This window comes from Anopheles cruzii, chromosome 2, assembly GCF_943734635.1.
Source record: "Anopheles cruzii chromosome 2, idAnoCruzAS_RS32_06, whole genome shotgun sequence".
NCBI lineage: Eukaryota > Metazoa > Arthropoda > Insecta > Diptera > Culicidae > Anopheles > Anopheles cruzii.
In genome coordinates, this window is record NC_069144.1 from 39787198 (window position 1) to 39808322 (window position 21125).

The following is a 21125-nucleotide window of genomic DNA, read 5'->3' on the forward strand; positions in this document are numbered from 1 at the left end:
CAAAATGTTGGTAAATTTTACATTTTCCTTTTTTTTATTGAAAATTAAACTTCAACCACAATTTCTCTATAACATTACGTTTATCTCACAGTTTTACAACTACCGTTGGCTTATTTTGTTATCTTCTTTTTGCATTCGTTGCACCCAGCTCACCTTTGTAAAACTTGCCGTAGTGCTTATTTATCTCCAGCTCCGATGACCTGTGCTCTGGTCCAGTGCGCTGTAACTGTGCTCAATTTTTCTTTTGCATATTTAACTTTTTCAGCAATATTATTTACGCATCCACTATTTCCATTATTCCAGGACCGTGTCCGTGTGTTGAGCATCCTTAACCAGCAAGGAACGTGCCGATGATAAAATGTTTGTCTTTAATACTCTCCATCACACCGTTTACTGCTGTACAACACCTATGAGGTCAACCAGGCAAGCTTAGGAGTGTAATATTTTTGATCGCTTTGTTTGAGCACTCCCTCTTTCAGCAGCTTCACTACACTAGTCCATTTAATCATTTCCTTAGTGTGAGATTTGAACAAATATCGGTCTTAATGATCAGAACCCAACAAGATTTCGACTGATCACCAGAGTTATGCTCACAAAGCAGATCAATCGAGTCCATCGCGTATGAAATATTACTAGAAGCGTTGAAAGATCTGCAATCAAGGGTCGCAACATGTGACTAAAGTGTTAAAATCGTCCGGGCGGAATTATGCTTCTTAAAAACACGCTCTCAAAATGACGTTATCATCACTCCTTAGTTGAACCAATAAGGTTAATAATGAAATTCAGTTCACCTGGTTCCTCATTCTTTCATTCTTTTAAATGCAAATACCTTCATTTGTGACAATCGACAACCCTCATTGGTGGAAATCTGGCGGAATAACATAAAAAAACATAAATAATGAAATGCTACCCTGCAAGGTTGAATATCCGATAGTTTCCGAAGCGGATCATAAAATGCTGCAAGTTTGTCGTGCCCTGAACGATTGTTTCGACGGTATATTGCCATGAGCTGTTCACGATGCTAACCACCTCACCTCTAATTTTGGCATGCACTAATATTTGGGATGTGGTTCGCACGGTTTTGTCTTCGATTTCTTCGGGAGGTCTGTTTTGCAAAGGCGGCAGTGAGTGGCGTACTTTGCAATAGCGACGATAAGGAACTTCCGTCGTTGCACGGTCAGGAAGATACACCCGGACCGGCATACTGTACACTGTTTCAGCATTTTTTCGCTGCCGGCCAGCAATAATTCTTACATTTATCGTCTTACTGCAACGTTTGGTACAACTTCCAAGCACAGAATGAGGCCGCCAACAGCGTAACTATCCTGTGGCTAAACATCACGATCTTATTGCCGGTGTGCACCAACACCACCGGTGTGGAGGCTCCTTCAGGGACCGGAATTTTCATCAAATTCTTCCGCTTTCGCTCGACCTACGGGTAACCAGATGAGAGGTGGTAAATTAATTCGGCGGCGAGGGATACGTCGCCTGGAGCTTATACCTGATACTCTACACAAGGATCGCAGGCCCAGCAAATGCTGTACAGACTTGTGCAAAACACTGATACGGCACAAAACGAGTAACTGAAAACGTCTAACTTCCACACTAGACCTAGGAGAAACAGAACGGATCGGATTGTGTGTTGTGGTAACATCGACAGGGAATGCTCGTCAAGCGGTTCCTTACCAATCGCTATCGATGCCGCACCACTCATCAAAGACGTCTTGTGCAAACAATTTCCGACCGCAATCCACCGTTCCGTTTCCTCGCCCAGCCGCGTTGGCTCTATGATGATGAAGCGAATCTTTTTGTACAATGCCCGGTTAAGATCGTTCTGGAACATTTCGTGAGCATTTTCGCCTTCGTAGACTTCCCGGATCACGCGTACGGTGGGCGATATAAGCTCGCTGGAACGAAAGTGGAATCAAAAGCGATCAACGTAAGAATCGGCCAGTGGTGCGCCAGAGAAAGGACGAAAAACAAAATACACCAACGAAAGCTTTCAAATATTCTACAATATAATACGGTACAATAATATGTCCAACAGTGTCATTATTTAAAGCTGCATACTGCACAATAAACTAACAAGCACTACTAGCCTAATACTACTTGGAAATTATTTGCACAACGATGAATACCTCCAAGGATCGAGAAAATGGTGTAGAGAAAACGCTACAGAATAAGCAAATTATAGGGGTTGAGATTGGAAGAAGCAAATTATAGAATGTGCTGGTAATCTACAAAAAGGAACCTCGGAAAGAGAACTTTCTTCCGGAAACTCACTCTATGGGACTTAATCGCTTTGCTGGATTCGCGGTTTCAGACATACTACTGGCGCAGATTCACTCTTCTTCGTAGATGTAGCTGTATGATTTGATTTGCACACTTCAATGGTTCTGCCAAACTGCTAATGCTTCAGCTAAACTCCGGCAATGGCGGTTAAAACAATACAAATTAACGTTTCTTTCTCTAAATCCAGATTGCACCACGGTTGACTGAGGTCCGTTCGCCGTCCGTTCGTCGATGAAACGTTGGGGCTGTGCAGCGTTGCTTAAGTGTATCGTGTACGCTAAGTTGTGCCGAACTGGGTCAAGTTCTAAGATGCGTTTTCATACACGACAAGGTCCGACCGATGAAAGGCATGCAAAGGATAATGGGCGAATTTCTAATTAAAATCCAACAAAGCGCAGACTATATTTTAGTTTTTACACACAACTGTCCACAGCATAGCACTTAATCCTAGATTGAGCTACGGAATTCAAGCTATGGTTGAGCTATGGATCACGAAAATTGAATTAAACTGTCCACAAACTCGACACTGTGTCAGTGTATCTTACGTGGTAAAAATAATTACACAGTTTTTGTTTTCCATTGTTTTACATCGCAGCAAAACTAAGGGTCACTCTATCTCAGTTTGTGTTGATAAAAAATCTGCTGCAAGTTCAAGGTCAATAATCTTACGGCCGTCAATGCACTCTCGCCACCGCCACCTTTGGACAGCTGGAGCAGAGGATTCGCGAGATTCGAGGGTGCAAAGGGCACGCCGTTTTGAGTAGCCGTTTTTCACAGAATCTAGTTGCCCTTGCACGTTCAAAGCGATCGTTCCGAATCGCCAAACATCTAGAATGTCTAGTGGAGCATCACGCCGGTTCGAAAACGGGTTATTCGGCGACGAAGAAACGGCCACCGATAGGGGGGCGCCAACTGATTATGTAAAGGAGAAGGAGTGCGCGTTCTCCGTTGGAATGTGCCGAACCGCTCGAGGAAACAAAATGGCATGATTGCTAGCCGGGCTAGCGGGTCTAGTTACCTTCCACCGGTTGCTTCTGCACTGGACATTTTCACTGCCAAAAGGTTGCTGGAACGATTTTGTTTGCGTCCGAGCGACTAGAACGATCCAAAGATATGTGTACCGATATCTCCACTGCACAATGGGAGTGAATTGCTGTTGTCAGCTGTCAGAATGAACGCGGATCCGTTGACAACCGACAGCCTGAGCGATACAGTGCCGCACAAAATGTGCGCTTTCTCGGTATGCTCAATTTAGCTAGACAAACGCATATTGTGCTACGGTGGACAGTGCAAGGATGAGCAATTGAACCAGTAATGGCACAACAACACAAACGTTTGCCCCTGTCTTTACCAGTACTTAGTTTGCGCTGAGTTTATCTGAACCGCCTCTTGGGAGCCGGTGCCGAGCTCTAATGTTTGTTGTGGTATGATGTTGTGTTTCATCCGAACGTCAGTTGCGGACCAGCAACAGCAAACACCATCAGCGCAGAAATAGCTGGTCTGTGATTATTACCCTCCCGCCCGTCCGCTTGTCGTGCGTGTGACTGTATATTGCGGGCCCTACTTCCTGGTAGGTCTGTATCGTTGTGCAATCTGGTCCCCGAAACGTTCCCGTCCGACCGGATACCAACAACACAGTGATGTGGACATAGGGTCACCGGTTCTCGTCATCGGTGCTGCGAATTTAGCAAAGGCAAAGGCGAGTGATTACCTACTAACGACGGACGAAAGAGCCAGCGGGACGGGTTCGCGATGGATAAGGTGGAAAAAATGTTCTCCATTAAAACACCCCGCATCAAGCAGAAGGATTTGAAGTGCCGGAATGGATGCGGATTCTATGGCAACGCGCAGTGGTTTGGGCTGTGCTCCAAGTGTTATCGCGAACGTTCACTGAAAGAACGGCACACTCAGCGTAAGTTTAGGATGTTCCGTTATCGTAGAAGGCGGTTTTCGCCAGCTGTGTGCGTTTGCAATGATCGTTTCCTCGTGTCATGGGCAACGATAATGGAACGTTGGCGTTGCTTTGTCTATTCACAGCGTTTCGGTTGCTGAAGAACCAGTCTCAACAGCAGCATCAATCCCGGGACGTAGCACAATCGCCTTCGCTGCATGGATCGGACCAGCAGGCAACAACTTCCCACGGTGGCCAACTGCATCCTCCACAGTCACTGCACTCGAAGCTCATCCCCAAGCTGTCAGGTGATCGCGATGAGAAGAAGAAAAAGCTGAATATTATCGATCTGATCAAGAAGTCTACCCCGGGCAGAGGTCAGCGGCTTGTTCAAAACACCCAAACCGCTGGAGATTAACACCAACTTCTTTTGTTTCTTTTAGATTCCGAAAAATCGCGTCATCACCACCGGCAAGCGTTCGATAAGCTCGAGCAGGAATACGTCGATGCACTGAAAGCGTTGAAGGTGGATGAACCTGCAAAGCAGGAGCTAAAGTACTTCATCCACATGCTCGACCAACAAATACGCAAAAAGCATGCCACCAGCAACATCGACGAGGTGTCGGAGCTGGTGCAGAACGGGTACACAAAGTTCCGCGATTACATGCAGATGGATAACTCCAAGTTCGCGAGCGCATCGGAGGAGATGAGGGAACAGGTGCTGGATTTCTTTGAGCGCTGCATTATGACCAAGAACCACAAGCATCTGTTTTCGCCGCCATCGACCACCGACGAGGATAACGATTCCTACATTCACAAGCGTATCCGCCAGCTGAGCTGGATCACGGCGAAGCATCTGATGTGCAGCATCGACGAGGTAAACTCGGAAGTGCGCGAACTCGCGTACACCGCCATCACCGAGCTGGCCTCGGTGGACTCGTTCCTGTCGCCGCAGGAAAAGCTAGACTGCATAGTGCGCTGCTGTCGGCACATCTTTAGCTTCCTGAAGAAATCGGTAGAGGGCCCGGCCAGTGCGGACGATTTTCTGCCGGCGCTAATCTTCGTGGTGCTCAAATCGAATCCGGTGCGGCTGCACAGCAACATCAATTTCATCACGCGGTTCAGCAACGCGTCGAGGTTGATGAGCGGCGAGAGCGGCTATTGCTTTACCAATTTGGTAGGTCTGTGGTGTAGCCGCTTCTTGGCCCCAGTGTTTGAGCATTTCGTTTCCTTCCCTTGCAGTGCTGTGCAATTTCGTTTATTGAAAATATTACCCCAGAATCGCTATCGCTGACGCAGCAAGAGTTTGATAGTTTGATGGCGGGTGAGAACGAGGGAACGTCGGCGTGGGAAAGTGCCCTGATTGCGTGCGAAAGTTTACACCAAATCTCCGAGAACATGAAGGTGATGAAAACGCTGGACACAAAGAACGATGAACTGTACAAGGGAATTGTGGCGCTCGGGGAGGAGATCGCAACCTTTCAAGTAAGTAGCAGCAGATCACACTTTTAGCAAAAACTCAAAAAAATCATCAATGTCTTTACAGTCCGAGATCCAGGAAACTGTGGCAAAGGTGCTCGAGCGAACCCCGTTGGTGCTTAAACCCATCCAAACACCGCAGCGAGTGGTAGCTTTACGGCGACCCTACCAAGCTACGCCGGGGACAGCGTACGTACTCCCTTCGTCTCTCTCACTGGACATGGCGGCAACCGGGGGTCACTTCGGTTCGAATCTGGTCGCCGCAGTGAAAACCACTGACATGGAAGTTTCCAGCAGCAAACCAAAGCCATCGATGGTTACGACAGAACAAACGCACCCGACGACTACACCATCGTCCACCGACGGTCAGATTGATAAGCTCGTACAAAACCTATCAAGCACGCTAGCGGCCACACCGTTGCTGTCGGTCGATTCCGGTCCCTCCGAGGAGCCACCCACCGTCAATGTTCCCTCCCCATTCGGCGGTATGAGCATGAGCGCTAGCAATTCTGCCGATCTGCTGTCCGCTTCACCGTCCTTCGACTACAACAACATCTTTGACGCGCAATCGCTCGACGGGCTAACGACCCCGGACGATCTGGCGACGGACTTTATCCGCGGGATCCGTAACATTAACTATGATTTCGATTTTTCCGACCACAGCGGTGACAATAGTGCAGCGGACGATTGCGATGTCCGCGCACTGAAACCAACGGCTAGCAGTTCCGGCAGCAGTGCCGTTGGCGTAGCTTCAGCAAACCCACCGACAAAGCCACAGTTCGATCTGGAAGAGTTTGATCCGTTGCTGCGCAAGGAACAGAGGGAGCCACAGAAACCAATGCCACTCCCGTTGGTGGCTCCCGGCAGTGTGGAACCGTCGACGGGCGGCAGCCTGTTGGATGATTCGCCCGGATCGCTGATGCTCGAATCACCGCTGAAACCGACCGTGGCCGACTTTCAAGGTTTCTCGCTGCACGGATGCAACATTCCAACGATCACCTGTGCCACCGGTGATTTGCACCCATCGGGTGGACCGTGCCTGGTACCCCTAGGTGCATCCGTAGCCAGCACTTCGGCGGCCCATCCTTCCGGTTCTGCACGGTCGACGTACAGCGATTCAAACGCAAATAATGACACAAGCTTAATTTGAACCGCGATCGAGCAAATCGAACCGTGTGAACGAGTCCGAACAGTCAACGGGATGGAACGGGATAAATTGTTACTATAAAATGTGGCCGGGCCGCTTGGTCGAGTAATGTTAACGATAGGAAGCAGCAAACGTTGTCTGTTATTTGTTTAGTACATGAAGAATTAAATACATTTATTTGCTGATTCAACTGTTCCACTGTGTAAGATTGTTTTGTTTTTCATTTGATATAGCTAATGATGACTTATGATCACGCGCACAAGTGCAAGGGAAGCGAAATCGATATGCCTCCAGGTCCGGTTATTCCGCTGCAGAGCGGAATTCGTTGGAATATAACTTGCTCCCTTGCGCATTACGCAATCTGATAGCTTAGATATCCAGTGAGATCGTCTGAGAAGATCGTGTGTTCGGCGATTAGGCGAGACACAGTCAACCTACGATAAGGTTGTGGAACTAGCCTACGTTCTGTACTCTGTGCCATTGCAGTGCAACATTACCACAAGTAAGGTTAAAAATTAAACAAAAAAAACGCAGCCACCAAGTCATTATCTTATACCGACTTCCGTTTGTTGGTAAGATCACCCATGACCCACATTATTTTGACACTGAATCATTTTTATCAACAGCGAACGGTGCACGGTGCTTCGCCTTCGTAGTACCAAATTAGCCGCACACGGTAGTGAGCCACATTCCTCCCGGTTAATGATTCCGTGACCAGTGCAAATGGCATTCCACTTACCTCAATTCCTGTTTCTGTGCATCCCAACCTGTTTGTGCGTGCATCGGTGAGAAGCTTGTGGAACCATCCGTTACACGCGCCAGACGGAAAAGCCCTATTCTTGCCTGCACTATCTTATCAGTGTCATCCTAGGGCAAGCAGGAAAGGGACGTGGTTCCGTGTTTACGATCGCTGTAACTGACGGTGTTTACCCGTCACCAGGCGTCCTCCATCACACATGGTACAGGTAATCCGAACGGGCCAAAGGAGCTGTACCTGCAATTCTGTTCCGACACCGTCAGTTCCTGAAGACAGTTCATCCAGTGCACAGCAAGCAACAGTATAAGTTGGAGGAGTGCTTTCGGAGAAACATTACAGAATTTTACCTCCGGCTTATCAAACGCCCCTCAAACTGAAACGCATACGATCGTGGTGTGAGCGATAGAACGCGGTTCGTAGAACGAGACGAAACGTGTAAATAACAGTGCCGTGACACCGTATATTGTATTGATTTGATTGAATCTCAACAAACGAGTAATAAGAACAACGGCAACGAGGCCAAGAAAGTCAAAACTCAAACTCATCCAATTGCTAGCCACGCCAGTGGCCAGTCGAACTCGGCCAGCCAAGACCAACTCTGGCAGGAATATTCCACCTGCAGTCGCAAAGGCAACGCATTGCGTTCGGGATCACGCCATGTGCAAGGAGCGGCTGTGCTATTCCGATGACAACTTTGCACGGCTGGCGTAAGGAGCAGCCATTGGAACCTCCTTAGCACTGCCAGAAAGTGTCCGTAGGGTGAAAAATAGTTGTGCTGTGGCTGTAGTGTGCAACTAGTTGCGGTGACGTGATAGGTGACCGGTTGTGACCTTGAACAGATCCTTCCCTGGTGTGCTAGCACACGCTCGAAGGACGAAGGAAATTAAATGTAAGATATTGGCCCACCCGGACATACGTCCGCCGCCGTCGTGGCTTGGTTGTTGGAGTAGTCGTCCCCAGCTACGACTGACCAGACAAGCGATCCGTAATTGTCCACCGACCATCTAGTCATGTTTTCAGCCGGTAAGTGCCACACCGAGAACAATGCTGGGCCCTTGCGGGTAGACGATGTGAAAGTTGCCAAATATTGACAAGATGATAAAAGAGCATCCCACAGACGCCATAGTTGCTGGCCATGGTTTCAGGGATTAACCAAGTATCATGTCGAGCGTGTGCCGCGATAAGATAACCAGGGCGATCTTGCTACTAATTGAATCCGGCGGGGTCGCTGTCCAGCATCGAAACTGAATCAGATGCAGACATACAATAACTTCCTGTCTTCACAGTGAAGTCTCGGTTTCTTTCACTGGCACTTTGTTAGGCGCAGGTAGTGTGAAACGTGAAGTAACAGCACAGTAGTTTCTCGTAAAATTTAAACGACACCTTAACGACACGTCAGATATCTCGCAACACCATGAGGATATGAGTCAAGTTGTTACTTACGTAGTGTGCTATGGTAAAGTTTACAGTGTACTTTGTTGGCTTATTCGAGGAAGAGTGTGAGCACCGTAGAGTTATAAGCTCACTGGTGATAAGCGCTACTGGCTGCTGCTAGTCTCCTAGGAGACAAGCGCAGAAGTAGTTGCTGACGATTATACTTGTATGATGTGAGGGTATTTATTATTAATTCGATCGCATGACTCAAATCTTTTGAAGTTTTTTTACGATTCTATACCGACCTTTAAAATGATATTTCACTGATAAAGAACTGTTGTGTTTTCTGATTAAATATTTAATTATAATGATCACAACAAGACTTGCGTTTTGCAAAACGTGCTCTAGAGAAATTGTTGAAAAACCTTGCAAAAAACACGTTGATAAGCTAGGCAGCGAAGAGGTTCACCATGGTCGGCAGTTATTCAGTGTAATCAACGAACTGCTAGCGTAGGGAAATTGATTACTTAACGATTGATTGATTGCTGAGATCCGGGGCGCACGTCCACGCGAAACGAAGGCAGAAAATTATGTGACATAATGAGTCCAGTTACTCTGCCCGGCCGACAGTTTCCGGCAAATTGTATGAACCGTAATAGTTTCATAAGTTTTAGATGTTGTTTGTTTGAAAACCAACCGTTGCTGGAAACATTGGCCACGGTGAGCTGCACCTTGGAGCGGTGCGATTTCTCAAAACTATAATCAAACGGGCGTTCCGATTCGCATGGACCCTCAGTAAGCTCTAACTGGTTCTGCTTTTTGCGCGTATGCGGTTATCAGCATCGCGCCGTCCGGGCCGCTTATCGTCTTCCGAGATCGATGTTTTGCGATGGCAAAGCGCCGGTTGCACTTGCGGCCGTTCGTCGTTCCGATCGGTAGCCGTTTTGCGGACGTCGGGTCAAGAAATGTTGGTCGTGCTGAACAGTCGACTTTTCGCGAGCATCATCGAACGGCGGTTTGCGCGTTTGCCAGACTCGTACGAGGGGGACGAGGCCGACCAGTGGAGCGGATCTCGGTGGCCCATCGATTCGCTTCTCGAGTGTGCCAGTGCTAAGTGCTTCACCTATATGCTTTCCACAGCGCGCTCCGTGGCGGCCAGCGGCTCGTCTCGGTTGTCCCGCGGTAGCCCGATCAACTGGCTCCGGAAGGTGGATGGCTCATGGGAGGAGGAACTGGAGGCCGGTGTGCGGCAGAACGAACGGACACCACTGCTGCTGGCTACCGGGGGCCGTGGAGGACGACCCGGTGGTCAGCTGGGTGAGTATCATACGCTGAAGCCACGGCGTAGCGCCGATCCCAACAAAGTGCACCCGATCGCGCTCCTGCTGATGCTAGGGTTGGTCGTGTTCCTGTTGCTGGGTGTCGCGATTGGCGTGTACTTGCTGGTACTGCAGCGTAAGTTCCTGATAGCTGATCGATCGTGGCCTTGACCCCGTTTCGGTCCCGGAAACGCTTACCGAATGCTTCCCCCGCCCGCAGTCGATCGTCCTTGGCCGGTGTCGCACCCGTTCTTTCTTGTCGACCGTGCGGCCTGGTGGCATCACCCGGTGGAACTGCACGCACCTGCCCTCGATCGGACCGCCATCACGGACGTGATCGTATTGCACACGCACAGCATCGGCTGCTTCACCCAGGAAGACTGTCTGCGGTTCCTGCAGCGCACCGAGGACAACTGTTGGGCCACCGGCAAGGAGCACATTCCGTTTAACTTCCTGATCGGCGGCGACGGTGTGACGTACGAAGCGCGCGGCTGGAAAAGTCAGCACGGTTTCACGGATCTGCCGGGACACAACACCACCCTGGTGGTGGGTATAATCGGTAAGGATGGTAGTGATGCAAAGTCGAAAACATCACGCTAAGATAACTAATCTATCTCGTGTTTTCTCGTGTTTAAAGGGGACTTTACCGAACGGCAGCCACCTGAAGTGCAGTATGCCGAGCTGAAGGCTCTCTTCACAGAGTCGATTCGCCGCTTCAGCCTATCGGCACAATATCGCATCCGCGGAGTCGTTCACGGGACTCAATCCGCCGGGGACCCCACCGCACTGTACAGCCAACTGCAACGCTGGCCACACTGGGCCGGTCTGGTTGCGGTTTAAGTTGCTCCGATCTATTCAAAACCACCGCACGCTGATCTTTGAATATTCTTTTATTTATATCTCTCACTGCTCCTAACCTATTTCGGTTGATGCCTAAAGCTTGCAAAGTATTAAACACTGCTGCTAAAGTTGCTTCTTAAGCGTACGCGGTGCTGGTTCGGGTGGGCGCGGTACTGCTTCTGACGGCAACACGCTCACGCGAGAAACGAAGAATTGACCAAACATGGAAATAAAAACACACCAACCACGCACAAAAACCTGTAGACAAGCCACATGAACCTACGCTCTAATGATATACACGGTCGAGTCTAGCGGCCTAACGTTCTAGCGGAAAGGGTAAAGCATGATCGCACCGAGCGCACATGAATACGATCCAAAAATAAATCACTGTTGGTAACGTCGCCGGTGGACTCTTAGCGGGCTTCAGTCCACTTCCAGCTTGCGGAAGCTGCCGGTTATCGTGTCCATGCCCAGGGCGCTGTTGCTGTTGTTGTTGCGGTCCGGACCGTTCCGGGTGACGATGCCACGATCGTCGAGGATTCGCATCTTGTCCGAACTGAGCACAAGGTTGCGCTTAGCCGCCAGTTCCATCTTCCAGATCTCGATCATCTCGGCCATCGGCATCGTACCGCCCAGCTCCTTCGGCAAACACGCCGGATCAACCTTCCGACAGAGATCCTGTGGCGTAACGTGGACCTAAGCAAACAATGAACATGAAGCGTAAGATGGGTTCCGCAGATGTCAGAGGGTTCCACAGACACCCCTAGCCTACCTGTAGCCGTTCCTTCATCTTTTTGGTAACCATCGACTTGCAAGCCTCGATGATGTATTTCACGGTCGACGGTACGTTCACCAGGTGCACCTCCTTATTCCGCATCGGGATCGACTGTTCGCCCCACTTCATGATGCGCAGGAAATCGGTCGGGTTCCAGCAAGCGATGTGTGACGTCGAGATACCCTTGAAGTCCCCAATGTGCACGAACCCACAGATCTGGTTCTCCGGGTCCTCCATCAGCGTCTCGTATGTGATGAAGTGCAACCGGGCCATATCGGAGCTGTTGTGCTCGGTGGGATTGAAATGATCTGCAAAACGACGATCGCGTATCAGCACAAGCGGAGGGACGAAGCATACCTACGACGGCACCGTCGCCGGGGGTCCTACGCACTTGCGAAGCCAATGATCACCCGGCGGCCATGTTTGTCCCGGATGGGCGACGGGAACAGGTAGCCACCGTCCAGCAGCTTCAGTATGTTGGGCGCCGTAAAGTCGAGCGTGTGGATAAGATGGGCAAACACCTTGCGGAAGTTCAGATACTTCAGGATCATCTGCTGCGCCATCGGGACGCTAAACTTTTTCGTGCGCAAAAACCGCAACAGAAACAGATCCTCGGTGCGGACGTTCGCGACATCGCCGTTTTTCTGCAGCCAGTCATGCAGCTGCTCGAGCGACTGCTCGCGTATCGCTTTGTCTTCCCGGAGCTCCTTCCGGGCGATCTTCATGACCGCATCCGTGACGCCCGTGTCCTGGAAAAAGTCTCCCTTCAGCTTGTCGTTGCTGATCCAGGGGAAGTTCAGTATCACCCGTGTGGTAGTCATCGTGGCTTTGGCTGCAAAAGAGAACGGTCGGTTGCGTGTGTTATAGAACAATATTTAAATCTCATGAATTCTACACATCTAGTCGAGGCCTTCGGGGCTTACGCAACTGAAATTGTGAAACCGACGGCTGCTGATGTTGGAATGTCAATATTTACGATTAGGTTGTTGTTGAACCTTCGTCTGGGTGTGCGCAGACGGCTTCCCAGGCGTAATTTAAAGCTTAGTTTCAACCGCAAATCAAATGGCTACCGGGTGCAAGATTATCTGCTGAAACGTTACGGCTACCATTAGCTGTCTGCGACAGGTCAAGCATCTCTTTCGCAAAAACATAATTAGCATATCAAATGGTGGGGAAAAAACGCCCATGTTTGTTCCGTTCTAAGACTGGCGGATCAAGAATAGATGAACCCCTCGGGCCGGGGACCGGTTACCGTCCATCACAGTCTGGCTTCCTAAGGTCGTTGTACAACTGATCGTCCGCACATTGACGCCACCGCGTGACATTTCGTTTCGAAGCGTACGCAGGATCGTTTCGTCACACGCATGTCTGGTACCAAAAGTGCCAAGAACGCAAACGATAAATATTTGAATTACGTCTGACGGAGCTCCCCTTTATCGGACGCTAAACTAAAATCAGAAAATGACCTCACAGACACAGGCGCTTTGCACCTACATGACAAATGATCTCCGCCGTCCCGTGGCCCAGGCGCACGACTCTCCGGCGTTCTAGGCAATTGACGTTCGGCAAAGTACCCTTTAATTGTTGGGCGAGTAATTTTAGAAAATTATTCAAACAACCTGCGCGGACCCTTGTTTGCTTGCGGTAAACATGTCGAAATCCGGGATCCGAACGTGCTGTTCTGCTCGAGTGTTCGATCAGCAGCCAACGAATTGCAGCATCTTTTAATCATTTCAGATGTATAAAACCCCAATCCTCTTTCGAATGGTTCTAGGTTTGTTGTCAAACACGTGCCAAGGTTAAGCAGATCTGCTAGAGGGCCATTTCCTTTGACGACGTTCGCCATTAATTTAAGCAAAAACATTTCGAATGTTATTTTCGTTTCGCGCGAGCAATCGGTGATCGGAGTGGAAAAGATGTCTCTCCCGTTGGCCACATGAGTCGACAAATTCCAATGCCCGTGTGGCAATCAACCATCGGTTTAACGATAGACCCCGCTGGTGGCTCGCTGGCGGTTCTTTCGATTGACAAACGATCGTTAAAAACAGGCACGCGAAGGAAGGGACCTAATGGGAAGGAACATGAAATGCGCATAAAAAGTAGCTTCGAGCTGCCCAAGGCTTTCGGCGATCGCCGGACTAAAGTGGTGCTCTATCCGAAGTCAGTTTTAGGCGAAGATCACGCTGAAAGGCCGATAAGGTAACTTCCGATTTGGGTGAAACAATTAGCGCCCGGCGGGAACCGTTTCGGTTTGACATCGTTTCCTTGGCCATCGTCTTCGTTTCATGGGTCAAAATTCAAGGTCCCTCGGCTTCGCTACGTTACACAATGGAAGAAATACTGACTCGCATGTAGCGCACAACTAACGGCTGTACTGGAGTTGTTTCACGATGCGGTGAGACAACGAGACAAAAAAAAAACGGTCGACCCGAAGAAACCCGAAATCGGTGTCGACCCGAAGAAACGAAAACTTCATCAACACACGCGTTTTCCCGCTTTTTTCGGCCAGAAGATGGCGAAACACGTGCGCGTTGGCGTTCGTGGTTGTTATTGTAAAAAGAAAGGCTCAACATTTTGGGCCAGCGGCCCGTTGAGCTGCGCCGACATGAGACACCGGCTAGCACCACAAGTGGCCCACAACCATTTCAATTAACCTTTGGCTATGTTGGCTTCTTTGCATCACCATGGATTACTCACATTTCTCGGGTACCGCAAATCGTCGGGGACGAGATTACGGGCAAATGGATCTACGCCCCAAGCGGGTCAGTAACGAGCGCGCAAATGTGGCGCACCGCACGCAGGCTGCGGAGGCAGATCGGATGGCACACTTTCGACACTTGCTGCGTGAAGTCGAAATGAACTTAACATACATTTGCCCGGCGGTGCCTTGCAATGGCCGGCAACAAGCAACTCTGTATCCCTGTGGGGTGGTTGCAAAGATAACCACAGAAAAAAGAGAGAATTTACTATAGAGCTGTGACGGCAATGCAGAGCAACAAAGGCACACTGGCGTACGCCAGTAGGTCAACCAAATTATCCATCCAAATCTCGACTCCGCAGCTCATCCTCGCAGCGGACGGCACAGAAGAGAGCGCCCGTTTTAGTGGCCCTCGACGGGACCGTTTGGTCAGCGAACGTTCCAAGAGACGTCAGACGCGCCTGGGACACCAATGTGTAGAGGTAATAGTAGCGACGACCGAACTGAAGCGTGAGCGGACGATAGCGGTCCGTTGCATAACGTCTTCTCCACGGGGCTGCCACGGGAATTTAGGGCTAGAGCGTCAGTCTGAACGTTAGAAGCACGATTCAATGTCAACCATTTTACAGCATACTGTGGCCTAGTGCCGAATGTCTCGATATGAAGAGGATCCCTTCAAAAAAAAGTTTAGTGGAAGTTCGACTCACAGAGACGAGCGAACTAAAGGTGATTCGAGTGTAGGTTCCAATTTCCAAATCTTAATCTAATCATTCAATAGCGGCCAAGCGGGTTGAGCAACTTATGCTGCACACATACCACACAGAGAGAGAGTCCGAAATAGTCATTAATCATCAGTTTTCTGTGGTCGATGAACTCCGATCATAAAGAAAAAAATAAACTGGTGCGTCAGTTGATTCGGAGATGGAATGTAGCTGAAGCCGTTACGAAAACGGGAGATCTACGGTGGGGACATGCATGGGACACCACCGCTTGTCGATGGATGGCGTACGTCACGTTTCAGCGACGATTCGTTAGGCACAGTGTCCCCGTGGCTCGACGGTGAGGTGATTAGTCCGCACTGATTAGCTAAACTGTCGTCAACGCGACGACGCCCCGGGGTCCAAGATACGGTGGCCCAGTTATTGGGCCACAGGCTCTCCCGTACACCTTTTGTGGGTTAATTGCGAATAATGGTTGCTGAATTGGTGCCCATTATGCACGGATCCACACGCTGACGGCACGTGAAGTAATAAACCATTGCTTTGGAAGGACCACATTCCCTTTTGTTGGGGAAGGAGCCAACCATAAATAAATGCGTCACCCTGACTTTTACGAATGGAACGATTCATTTACACACATTGATATGCACCCAGAAAGGCAAAGGGTTCAAAAATACGTCCGTGTCAACCAAGGGGCCCAGCATTCAAATAGGGGCCGATGGGCAGTTTATTAATTCCGCAGACTATCGTGTCACCACCGATGTGTCGATAGGGAGCACCAAACACCACAGGCAATCGGTCCAGTCCACTCGTCAGCAACGCCCTTGGTGCTACCTTGGAAAGGCGCACGATCTACTACCGATGATCTCCGAAATCGAACTACACACGAAGGGGACAAGAATCAGGTTATGGATCCGTAGGACGATCAGCATTGGAGGCGTAAGCTGCGCAGTGACGCTACGCATCCGTTTTATGATGCTTTGTTTTGAATAAAATGAATAAAAATGAAAGGGCTTTTTATAGCTGAGGATCTTTCGACATCATCCGGTTTTTGCTTGCTTGCATGCTACTCAAGAATCAAAAAAAGTGACACCAGAAACCGTTCCACGGCTGGCAACCTCTTTACTTGGAAAGCTTTCTAATGCTAATGTGGTTGCTAAATTTGGTTACATCGGGTGAATGAATAAAATAAACATTCGCCCCCCTAATGGATGCTGATAAGGTTTCGGCCAACCAGCAAGCAAGAAAGCGAAGTGCAAAATGAAAACATCCAAAATCGATCGCACACATCTGTATTAACCTAAACGTTCAATAAATGAAGAAGCAACACTCTCACTTATTTTGAAAACAAATTTGACTTGTTTAGAGCAATGAACGAATAGAATCGGTTTCAGTCGGAATCTATCATCCGCTAGCAAGATGACATCATATTTCACGGCTTGATGCCGGCTGCTGGAGTGCGCAATATGAAACCTGTCGGGTTCGAATCATCCAATCAAAGAAACACCACATTTTAGTGCAGGATAATAAATGTAACCCTTCCCGTTCCGGCTGGAACCAGTGCCATATTTCAACAATAAAATATGGCGCGAAATGTCGTCACGCGTTAGATGTGCAATTTGTGACGCCAAACTACTAGGGTGTTCATTAAGTTTTGCGGGTCGATACCAGAGGGCGCTGCTACGGACCTGATTTTTTTTTGTGATATTGGTACACTGTTCAAATGAACGTATGTGAAGTTTCATTTCAATCGGTCACTTAATTTTTTTTTTACAAGCCATTTAGTATCGACGTGTCATTTTCATATTTTTCAGCTGTTATGACGTCATCATTTGATGGAAAACGCTTTTCACGCACGATTTTTTTTAGGTCTGAATACTGATGGAAGTCGTCAGGGGCCAAATCTAGTGAATACGGTGGATACTCCAACAATTCGGACTTTAATTCATGGGTTTTTACCATTTTCAAAAAGCTCTTGTGACAGGGTTCATTGCCCTGATGAAAGAGGATGTTTTTCTTCTTCAAACCGGGTCTTTTTCCAGGAATTTTCTCTTCCAATCAGTCTAAAATGTTACAAAAGTAATCAAAATTTATTGTTTTATCAATTTGCAAGTAATCCGCAAGCAAAATTCCATTCGCATCGCACAAAACTGATCCTAACATCTTTTTTGGCAGTTTCTGGACGAACTCGTTTCGGAACCGAAGAAAAAGGTTCGAACCACTCCTTAGACTCTTGTTTTGATTCAGGATCATAGTAAGAGACCAAAGTCTCATCGAAAGTGATGATTCAATGCACAAAATCCACTTTATCCTATCGAAAACACTCTAAATGTTGTCAAGGAAGATGCATTCGAATGCGTTTGTAGCAAATGCGGCACTCATGTTGCAAACAGCTTTCTCAAACCCAATACTTAACTCAAAATATTGGTTATACTGCTCAATAAGATGGCTAGGCCTTGTACTTAATTTCTATCAGTGATTGGATGATTTTCGAAAACGATATCCTGTATTGTTTAACAATTTCAGGTGTTGTGTCTGTTTTTTGACGTTTTTGACATGGATCATCTTAAAGGCTACTACAACCGCGTTTAAACTCAGAAACCTCTCTTTTAACCACCTAATTGAAGGCAAAGAGTTCTTATACACTTTCAACAATCGTTCATAATTTTCCTTTGCCTAAACCTTTCAAAAATAGAAATTAAATCACTTCACGATACTTGATTTTTTCCATTGCAAAAAATACTGTGACATGTCGATACTAAATGGCTTGTAAAAAAAAAATTAGGTGACCGATTGAATTGAAATTTCACATACCTTCATTTGAAGAGTGTACCAATATCACAAAAAAAAATCAGGTCCGTAGCAGCGCCCTCTGGTATCGACCCGCAAAACTTAATGAACACCCTAGTATAGGCGCCACAGGAATGGTCGTTGTCGGGGTGCTTGCCAAAGTGGCACAAGATTGATCGTACTCTCCACCACGGAACACTGTCGCCAGTTGCTGTTGGTTTCCATAAATCCCCCACACCAGGGACCGGTTTTGGGGGAACCAGGCACCTTGCGGTTGGCTCCATTTCCCAAAACGTGCCGTGGTCGTGCGAGCTTCCGCATCGATCCGCGGTTTCATTGCGAAACGAGCGAGTCGAGTGAATCGTCCAGCATCAACAATCAGAGGGAAGAATTTATCCGCTTTTATGGTTTGCGAATTAGCTGTTTTAAATATTGCTCTGCGCTTCCAGCGACCATGGACAGGCATTTTCATTCATCACTCAGGAGCAACCTGTAGGGCGGATAGGCGCATGCTTTGAATTTATAAAAAGAAGCCGCTTGCCCGGAACCTGTTTCTAAACGTCAATTATAATTGACCGCCCCAAGATCCCTTCGCCATTAGAACAATATTTTTTTCTTCTCTACATTTCCGTAGAGTGATCGAACGAATTGCGTCGTGCCAGTTTGTTAGCACTAAAGGCTCCCAGTGCGCTGTATTTTTCTCTTTTCTGTATCGCAAAAGATTGTCCATAAATCGCGATCATTCTTTGTGAATCAAAAGATTTATAGTGGTTAATTAGGAAAAATGTTCGACCGATCCACCGATAGAAGGAAGTCGCACTGGCGACCTTTTCTATGCTGTGGAATTGTGAGCCTGAGTGTGAGTGGTAAACATCAATATTCGCATTTTAATTTCCATCACCAAGCTGCGAAGTTACATTTGCCGCCTCTTGCTTGGTAGTGCCCCACAGTTCTCGGCGCGTTTCCGCATCAGCGGTAAACCTTTATTTTATTCCACTCTGAAGGCAATCCACTGAGCAGCTCCGCGATAAGCCGTTGACTGTGCAAGATGGACGCTATTTGCTGTCACCGAGCGCGCTTAGTGTGGGAAGCCGTTAGATGGAAGAGATCACATTCTGTGTGTGTATGTAGTACTATTGAATGAGTAAACGAATCCCGGTAGTACGGTAGCAATCCCAACAAAATGTTGTTGGCAATCGAGGTCAGAACCAGAATATTTGCGTTGCGACGCGAATTGGCCGGGTAAACAGTTATCGGCGGATCGACTTCTAAGCTCTAAACAGAAGGAAACCCCGGGGTTGTTGACAGTTCAAAATCACCAAAAACGTTTCACGCACGCTGGTCGCGCTATAAAATTGTCCCTTTGGAGGCACGCGGAGGCCGTACAGTCGCCTCAGGCTTTCACAGCCAAACTAGTTTCTCCCTACACGATGCTGGCTCATTTTAGGGCCTCAATTAATGCAGGTAGGTTACCCAACCTGATGGGATTATTATTCCACCTTTTGGAGCCCTTCGACACCGTGCTTGGGCTCACGTTAGTGGCCTATGGTGCCGCTGCGCTCTTTCTTCCAAACGCTCGTTTATTACAAACCAATGCACTCGCGCCAATCCGATCCGTCTCGGATGAGGCAAGCAAGAGAGTGGGTTAGTTAGCGGAAAGTTCAGCCTTCGCAATGAAAAGCTCACCCAGTGGTGGTGGTGGCCCCTAGCGAACGATTGTGAAGAAATTCTCCCAACTGCAGCTGACTGCAACTGAGGCCGTAGCGTTCCGAGCCATTATATAGATTGCATTTGAAAAATGGCCACTCACAATGCAACAATTCAAATTAAATGCAAACCAACCGCCGGGGGTTCGTCGCTTATCTGTTGGCGCGTTAAAGTCTTTTGTTTCACTTAGACCCCTATTTATTTGTTTTTGCTTCACTTTTTTGGGTTTTTTTTTCAGCGACAGTCCGTTACTACTTACCTAGTGTGCCTTGACCGGAAATGTGTAAACAATCTCGGATGGTAAATCCAACTGCACTGCTCTTTCCACTATTATTTTGTGCGATATTAGTAGATTGTCCGTTTCATCACTTTCTCAGTTTTTGTTCTATTTTTTCTCACTCACAATATGCGAATGCAAAACGCAAATCGTATGCACACCCAGGAACTAGAAACTGTCAGGAACCAGGATGGAATCCGATTTTTCCGATCCGATCCGACCAGTTTTTAGTGGCAAAAGCTTAAGAATGCAGAACGGTCAGTGTCGCGAACACGCTCGCGATACCACGCCACAGCACGCGTGCACCGACTGAAGTTCCGAGCTGGACTGAGTTGCCGTCAGGCTGGAAGGCACTATCGCACCGCGTAGCGCCGATCCGCAGCCGTGCGCTGGCGGCTGCCGTTTTCGGGGTACGGGTTGACCGTAGCAGGTGGAAAGTGCTGGTGGGTCGCTTCTGGCTGGTTACGATCCACGGGCGACGCAGCGTGCTGCCAGCGTCATCCCTTCCCACTGGCGCCGTGATCGGTGCCACTATCCTAACGGCGGCCTATTACGAGCATCGTACACGTGGTTTCTCAACCGACCGCTGATGGTGGCACGAAATAGGAAAAAAAAACAGTGAGAGTTATGCTCACGTTCACTCAGACTCGCTTTCGTTCTATTTCTTCGCGTGGTCAAACATTTAATCGGGCTATGTTACAACAGCTGGCCCAAAGAGCGGGAACGTTTGCTCAGCATATCCGTCAATCTTACCCCTTACGGTTATGATTCGGCAGGTAGCAATTCCTGGCGGGAATGCTGAGGAATGTGTTGCTCAATTTAATTGCTTTGCACTTTTATACAAAAATACTTCGAAATTATGTATACAATTATTTACTTATTTGCGGCAGCGAGAGACACGCACAATGCTGCAGCTTTGCATGCTTAGCGTAGAATGAAACATTGATAGACACTTACTAGCGAATTTCTATTTTTTTTACATAATAAAACATCTTCTTATTAATTCTCTTAAGATTAATAAGGTTAGCCCGAGGCTTTAAAAACTAAATATTGAAACAAA

General features: G+C 48.2%; 4 protein-coding genes across 10 annotated transcripts; 2 read left to right on the forward strand and 2 right to left on the reverse strand.

The window, feature by feature from the left end:
* Positions 1 to 35: 35 nt before the first annotated feature.
* Positions 36 to 9130, reverse strand: LOC128267927 (transmembrane protein 11 homolog, mitochondrial). 4 transcript variants are annotated; one of them, XM_053004885.1, is made up of 5 exons: positions 9010 to 9130; positions 7549 to 7811; positions 1687 to 1907; positions 1502 to 1611; positions 36 to 1432 (listed from the first exon to the last, which is right to left on the reverse strand). In XM_053004885.1, the coding sequence occupies exons 2-5, from the start codon at positions 7590 to 7592 to the stop codon at positions 1265 to 1267; spliced, it is 543 nt and encodes a 180-aa protein (XP_052860845.1). In that variant the 5' UTR covers positions 7593 to 7811; positions 9010 to 9130; the 3' UTR covers positions 36 to 1264. The 4 variants fall into 4 exon arrangements, with proteins under 4 accessions (XP_052860845.1, XP_052860847.1, XP_052860846.1 ...); XM_053004887.1 differs by lacking the exon at positions 7549 to 7811 and having other exon boundaries at positions 9010 to 9050; XM_053004886.1 differs by lacking the exons at positions 7549 to 7811; positions 9010 to 9130 and adding an exon at positions 3311 to 3410.
* LOC128267924 (rab5 GDP/GTP exchange factor) lies at positions 3844 to 6993 on the forward strand. Its single transcript, XM_053004878.1, has 5 exons — positions 3844 to 4204; positions 4330 to 4560; positions 4627 to 5360; positions 5426 to 5668; positions 5730 to 6993. The coding sequence occupies exons 1-5, from the start codon at positions 4045 to 4047 to the stop codon at positions 6810 to 6812; spliced, it is 2451 nt and encodes an 816-aa protein (XP_052860838.1). The 5' UTR covers positions 3844 to 4044; the 3' UTR covers positions 6813 to 6993.
* Positions 7750 to 11738, forward strand: LOC128267925 (peptidoglycan-recognition protein SB2-like). 4 transcript variants are annotated; one of them, XM_053004882.1, is made up of 4 exons: positions 7750 to 8589; positions 10081 to 10395; positions 10480 to 10818; positions 10897 to 11723. In XM_053004882.1, exons 1-4 carry the CDS (start codon positions 8577 to 8579, stop codon positions 11097 to 11099), a joined length of 870 nt encoding a protein of 289 aa, XP_052860842.1. In that variant the 5' UTR covers positions 7750 to 8576; the 3' UTR covers positions 11100 to 11723. The 4 variants fall into 4 exon arrangements, with proteins under 4 accessions (XP_052860842.1, XP_052860841.1, XP_052860840.1 ...); XM_053004881.1 differs by lacking the exon at positions 7750 to 8589 and adding an exon at positions 8916 to 9022 and having other exon boundaries at positions 10897 to 11724; XM_053004880.1 differs by lacking the exon at positions 7750 to 8589 and having other exon boundaries at positions 9771 to 10257; positions 10897 to 11738.
* On the reverse strand, positions 11030 to 20381 carry LOC128267926 (clavesin-1). Its single transcript, XM_053004883.1, has 4 exons — positions 20048 to 20381; positions 12266 to 12706; positions 11872 to 12182; positions 11030 to 11795 (listed from the first exon to the last, which is right to left on the reverse strand). Exons 2-4 carry the CDS (start codon positions 12693 to 12695, stop codon positions 11523 to 11525), a joined length of 1014 nt encoding a protein of 337 aa, XP_052860843.1. The 5' UTR covers positions 12696 to 12706; positions 20048 to 20381; the 3' UTR covers positions 11030 to 11522.
* Between the last annotated feature and the right edge of the window lie 744 nt (positions 20382 to 21125).

Coding starts and splice junctions, on each gene's coding strand:
- LOC128267925 (XM_053004879.1), top strand. CDS start 9,906: ATGTTGGTCGTGCTGAACAGTCGACTTTTCGCGAGCATCATCGAACGG. Junction 10,396..10,479: donor GTACTTGCTGGTACTGCAGC/GTAAGTTCCTGA, acceptor CCCCGCCCGCAG/TCGATCGTCCTTGGCCGGTG. Junction 10,819..10,896: donor CCTGGTGGTGGGTATAATCG/GTAAGGATGGTA, acceptor TCGTGTTTAAAG/GGGACTTTACCGAACGGCAG.
- LOC128267926 (XM_053004883.1), bottom strand. CDS start 12,695: ATGACTACCACACGGGTGATACTGAACTTCCCCTGGATCAGCAACGAC. Junction 12,183..12,265: donor GGTGATCATTGGCTTCGCAA/GTGCGTAGGACC, acceptor GTCGTTTTGCAG/ATCATTTCAATCCCACCGAG. Junction 11,796..11,871: donor AGATGAAGGAACGGCTACAG/GTAGGCTAGGGG, acceptor TTGTTTGCTTAG/GTCCACGTTACGCCACAGGA.
- LOC128267927 (XM_053004885.1), bottom strand. CDS start 7,592: ATGCACGCACAAACAGGTTGGGATGCACAGAAACAGGAATTGAG. Junction 1,908..7,548: donor GCACAGAAACAGGAATTGAG/GTAAGTGGAATG, acceptor CTTTCGTTCCAG/CGAGCTTATATCGCCCACCG. Junction 1,612..1,686: donor TGCGGCATCGATAGCGATTG/GTAAGGAACCGC, acceptor TGTTTCTCCTAG/GTCTAGTGTGGAAGTTAGAC.
- LOC128267924 (XM_053004878.1), top strand. CDS start 4,045: ATGGATAAGGTGGAAAAAATGTTCTCCATTAAAACACCCCGCATCAAG. Junction 4,205..4,329: donor GAAAGAACGGCACACTCAGC/GTAAGTTTAGGA, acceptor GTCTATTCACAG/CGTTTCGGTTGCTGAAGAAC. Junction 4,561..4,626: donor GAAGTCTACCCCGGGCAGAG/GTCAGCGGCTTG, acceptor TGTTTCTTTTAG/ATTCCGAAAAATCGCGTCAT.